The 6,000-nt window shown below is 37.8% G+C and overlaps 2 protein-coding genes across 3 annotated transcripts in view; one reads left to right on the top strand and one right to left on the bottom strand.

Moving 5' to 3' along the window:
* LOC133523817 (zinc finger protein ZFP2-like) overlaps positions 1–6,000 on the top strand; it is a 104,131-nt gene that overhangs the window by 40,409 nt on the left and 57,722 nt on the right. The gene's annotated exons all lie outside the window — the stretch shown is intronic.
* LOC133523821 (F-box only protein 32) overlaps positions 1,777–6,000 on the bottom strand; it is a 57,322-nt gene continuing 53,098 nt past the window's right edge. For both annotated transcript variants that reach the window (XM_061859566.1, XM_061859565.1), the window contains one exon: positions 1,777–5,833. In XM_061859566.1, coding sequence (XP_061715550.1) covers positions 5,738–5,833 — 96 coding nt within the window. In that variant the 3' untranslated portion in view covers positions 1,777–5,737. The remainder of the gene's footprint in view (positions 5,834–6,000) is intronic.

Raw genomic sequence — 6,000 nt, 5'->3', positions numbered from 1 at the left:
AAAAATATTCGTTGTCTGATTTGGCATTTTAAGGGGCGCTTGCATACAGCGCATGTTGGCGTGCTTCAAAACTGCGCGAATTGTACATTTTGGTTAAACTACTTTTAGCGAAGAAATCGAGTCCAGTGGCTAGCGTACGTGCCAGTGCAAGTTACCACGAGTTCTGCATGACAGGATCGAGTAAAGGCGTGCGCTAATATAAATAACATGAGCAATCAGCTTGCGCCTCAACATGAGCCGAGTGCAATTCCTAAGATGTTTCAGAGTTTTGGCATAAATAGATCGGTTCTTTTCGGTCACCGGAAGTCACCTGACTGGGAGATCTTTTTTTGTTTTGCCACTTGCCACCTCTAAAGCTTCGTTTGAATTAATACATTATACTATTAGCTGTTGCTCGCAATTTCATCGGCGAAGAATGAAGATTTCTATGATACAAAACTATCCTATCCCGCGACCCACCCACACTAGCGTCTCCCGAGCGTCAGCATCCAGTGAACTAGTCCGAGGTTACCCTAAACAATAGTTGTAGAGGCACCCTACACTAGCGTTTTCTAAGCGTCGGTGTCTAGTCATCACTATGGAAAATGGCGTCGCTTCGCTGTTACCTCGAGCAGCAGCCATAGAGTTGAGTAGATGTCGACGCTCGAGAGACGCTAGTGTGAGGTAGCCCTAAGTTCCGGGAAAGGACAAGTAAGTATAGGATAGTTTTTCAGACCAGGCTAAGTTGGCAGCGATTTTTATGGCAAGTCTATGAAATTATGACGTTTACTTAACACTTTCACAGTCTGTGCTATCGAAATCGCTGCCAACTTAGCTTGGTCTGACTCTAAAGATCTATTTCGATGATATTCTTGGAGTTAAAATAATATGACACCATTGTATTCAAAATAACTTTATTTCAAAATACCGTTATAAAGTACAGTAAGTTAGAACACAATGAAAACAATTCCCTTGCACAAACAAAACGCATCACAGAACGACAGCTAGTGACTGTGAGTAGAAGCTGCATTCGATAATATCTACACTACACTTATTTTTATAAAAGATTCATTGATTGTAAAGTAAGGAGAATTACGTATATTGATGACCCGCCATTTTCTATCTTTTAATTATATTGCTGTCACGCTCGCACAGTGACATTGACCGCTAGCATCATGGCGGGACGGGAAGCCTGGGGACCTACCGCGAAAATTGAAATTTGCAAAATGCGGGGATCTTTCTCTTTTACTCTCACTAAGACGTAATTAGAGTGACAGAGAAAAATGCCCGCTATTGTCGAACTTCGATTTTCGCGGTTATAGCTCTGAAACCGAAATTCGCAAATTGCAGGGGGCTTACCGCGAAAACCGAAATTCGTAAATTGCGGGGATCTTTCTCTTTTACTCTCACTAAGATGTAATTAGAGTGACAGAGAAAAATGCCCGCAATTGACGAACTTCGATTTTCGCGGTAGGCCCCCTGGGATCTTCCACTTTTACTGTTACTAAGACGTAATTAGAGTGACAGAGAAAAGTGCCCGCAATTGACGTACTTGGATTTTCGCGGTTATAGCCCAGCAATAGGGACCGTGCGCGTTGAATGATCTGAGGGCTTACCGCGAACCACGTTCGACGTGTTGCCTCTCTGTCACATTTACGTACGAATTTACAAGTGCGACAGAGAGGCAACACGTCGAACGTGGTTCGCGGTAGGCCCTCTGCCATCTTGACGCCTGAATCGGAAAACGCCCGAACGGACTAATGGAATTTGGCAGCTAATGGGGGGGGGAGAGAGCTGACCCCCCCCCCCCTCCCCCTGCCTGTACCTGCCTACGCCCATGGAACCGTCTCTACATTACCCGTCAAATTCGAAGCACGAATTTTCCTTAGACTACACATTCAGTACATCAATGAACCTTGGGTTGTTAGTAATGGGACTAATGTCCTCACACTGATGCAGATCTCCACGTCGCTCCGGTGTGGGAGCGAGACAGCGCTACACATGTATGGTGATATCTCGCTCGCACACCGAAGAGGCGTGCGGATTCCAATGCGAAAACTACCTTAAAACTAATAATTTTATCCTTACATATCACAATATCAACAGCTACTCTACACGGTACGACGAGTGTGTACCTCAGACTTAAGTTTTAAATGAGTTCTGATTTCTCGACGGACAGACAGATCAACAAACAGTTAGGCCTAAACAAATTTAATAGCTCATTAACAAACGTCGGAGTTTTGAGGGCAAAACTTAAAGATAGTTAAGGAGTTCCAATGTCGATAAAACTCAATTATCGATATTTCTCTCCTTAACTAGAAATCGGAATTTCGCCCCCAAAATTACGAGGTCTGCTCATTAATTCCTGTACTTTAGAGTAAGTGACTTAAGTTCAAATTAATGTTTACACTATTATAAGTTGTTTGTCATAGATATTTAAACCGCTTGTTATAAATGGATCTAAATTGCTTCCACTCTTAAAAACCCACCGCTGAACAGGATTAATAACGTACATTGACCTGACAATACTTGTCTCCATCACACACGTACAATTTATATTTCCGTCGCGCTCACACAGGTCAATGTACAAAAGTTTCATATTCACCGGACGCATTTTAGTAGAGAAATTGGAAATTTACAATGTCCTTAAACTACAATGCATTTCATACGATTATGTAACAAAATATTGATTTTTTTAACCTAGATGGGTTAGTTCAGCGAGTTCTAAAAACTAATTGTGATATATTATCAGACATCGGGTTTTAAGAGGCAAAATTAAATTACAGGTACCTAAGGAGTTCCTTAATCGATAAACTTATTTATCGATACTTTTCCCATGTAGTATTGATAATTTAATCTTGTCCCCTTAAATGCCATGTCTATATATTATTTTACCACAAAACTTGGATATACATACATAGTTAACGCACAGACAAATTTAAGTATTTCAATAATATTCCTCATATTTTAAGTTTGGTCGACCAATCGTGACAGTATACACTTCTGTCTTACGTTTTTCAAAGTCACGCAATCAAGTCCAGACTATATATATCCATATTTTATGGTATCACAAAACAGAATGCATCTTACGTAGGGACATTACCCTACGTTTTAATACTTTTATGTTCTATACATAAGACACAAATATAGTGTAAGTATATTATCCTATTTAACTAACAAAAGGAACCCAATATTACGCAAAATTATTTAAATTGCCAAGCTGCTTCGCTTATAAATAAACATAATATAAATATAACAAAACACAAACTTCCGATATAAGTAACAAAAAAATTTGGTGATATCACATTAAGTTCTTAAAGCATTAAATTAAAACAAGCATTAGTATATGCGAAAACCAAAAAATTGGTACTTCATAATCAAATTATATTCACTCAAGCGTACACACGTCTACATTTGGATTAATAGTCGATAAAATTAAAAGTCGATATCGATAGCTATGAGCATGGTTAGTTATTTGACATATACCTGTCCATACGAACAGTGTTAATTTTACATAAAATTTCTGTATTTTTGTAACATGTTTAACTATTATCACTGCGCTGGTTAAGCAGGAGAGAAAATGTCCTGATAGTTCTTTCAAACAAAATATATTCGTACAAAAATAAACGTAGTGATACTATTGGACGAATTGGAAGGACAACATCATCTTGAATGTTATCTAAAAGCTGGTTACTTAGATTATTAGATTAAATATACTGGCAGCGCAATGGTTTTCATTCGAATTCACTGGACTTTAATTTAGTAACAACCACATAAGTTAACAATTTTGATGTCTAAATGAGGTCTTTATTTACCTACTAATTTATATACATTATATGGATTATATAATGCATATATCTTTTATGACGGCATGAGTTAATACATAAATAATATAAAATTCTTTGTCTTTTTTGTTACAAAGATATTAATGTCAACTTAATGATCCTGAAGAATGAGTGATAGATTTGGGGGTAACTGACAGATGGTTACAACAAAATTTTCTTCTGACTTTTCAATAGATATACCTGAAAAACTCATATGTCAACTGTAGAATCTCATTTTAATAGATAATAACAAGCTCAATACATTTTAAATTTGTAACATTACAGTAAAGAATTTAAATGTAGTAACTAATTTTATCGATAACTACACATTACTGAAATGTCCCATCCTTAGACCATAAATTTAGTATTAATTTAAAACTTAACGATAGTTTTTAAAATAGAACACATTTTGAATATCAGATTATTTCGCTTGGATACATTTTTAGCCGGTTTCATCTACGATTAGAGAAGTCAGCAGCAGAAATAACTAAACGGGTGATGTGTTCAAAATTATCTTCATACGGTTATTCCCTTAATATTAAAGTTGCGTGTAGATAATTTTGAGCACTTTACCCGCCTAGCTAAAATAAGGTCGCTAAGCACGAAGAATTTATTTGACACGCTATTTTCTATCTCTATTGCGCACGCATAATTATATCGCTGTCCCGCTCGCACATTGTCATTATCCGCCGGCATCATGAGTGGGACAGCAATATAATTTCGCACGTGCGATAGAGATAGAAAATCCCGGGTCAATGTACGAAATTCTTCGTGCTTAGCGTCCTTACTTTACTTCTAAAAACTGTACACTTAAATTTTAGGTAATGTAAACGTATGTGTAGGCCTTAAATAAGCCCGAGATCGTTTATCAGTCGCTTTTCGATATTTGTAATCGTTATTAGAGTGAGTTCATGTACTGGATCATGATTATACTGTGTTATTAACTTTTTGTATATATCCCATATACTAAAATGACAGTTCATTATCCATTTTACACTAAATTCCTGCCTCGCACAGCTAAACTGTAAAATTAACTATTGACCACTGTGAACCTTCAAGCCTTCAAGAAAAGTATTCCCATTTTAAAGGCCAGCACCGGACTTGCAACCCCCTTGTGTTGCAGGTGTCCATGGGCGACAGTAATCGCTTACCATCAGGCGTCGTCTGCCTCCTATATAATAAAAACATCTGGGATATGAAAACACGGCTTAAATCGTATTTCACAGACAACTAATAATACATGCCGCAAATATCATAAGGAATTTTCCATTGACATTTTATCTCATTGTTTCTGCTTATTATTTTTGATGAACTAAATCTTAATGTAGGTATTAAGATCAGCACAATTGTGTATATATTTCACATATTTTATGATGAAAAAATATATATTATAAAGGTGCATCCTTACTGAGGGAATAGTCATTCCGATATTTATATAAATTTTTGACAAAAATAATTATGAATGAAATTTTTATTATTATAAAAAAATCTGGACTTCAGTATGAGTCACAAGTAAATTAGCTGCAGTACATTGCTTGTAAAGCTAAGCTATAGTGCTTTGTGTACGCCACAATGGCGTTTGCCTGGCGGTTAAATCTACATAAAGACAGTTAGAAAACCAACACGAATATATGATGTTACAAATATAATACATGTAGTAGACCAACTCGGTAATCCGGTAACACAGATGAATGAAGTGGCTACAGTCACACGGGTAGAGTAGATACAGTAGATCGACGATCTGTGTCACGATTGAAATAGCTATAGTGCCTCAACTTGAACGTCCGTTGACAGGCAAAGTAGCTGCAGTAAACCAGCTTAGACAAGCACAGGAAGTATACTATTTACAGTAGATTGTCTCGGACGCTCAATGACACATGAGACAGTACCTAACCGCGGAACCACAGTTAAAATATAAGCAGTACTTGACGTGTTCACAGCGAGAAGAACTTGAGGAAGGCGGCGGGCGGCACGGGGTGCGGCGGCAGCGGCCCGCCCGCCTCGCGCACGCGCTCGCGGTACTCCGGGCACTGCGGGCGCAAGCACACCGCCTCAGGACATTGTCACACATATCTCGCGCTCTCTCTCTCTCACACTTTTTTGCGATACAGAGGTATCTGGCTGTCAAAATTCTTAGCCGATTCTGATTCTCAAGAAATTTGGTGATATAAGTAAATATGGATAATTATATATATTT

This window comes from Cydia pomonella, chromosome 12 (assembly GCF_033807575.1).
Source record: "Cydia pomonella isolate Wapato2018A chromosome 12, ilCydPomo1, whole genome shotgun sequence".
NCBI lineage: Eukaryota > Metazoa > Arthropoda > Insecta > Lepidoptera > Tortricidae > Cydia > Cydia pomonella.
This window is presented reverse-complemented; position numbering and strand designations above follow the sequence as displayed.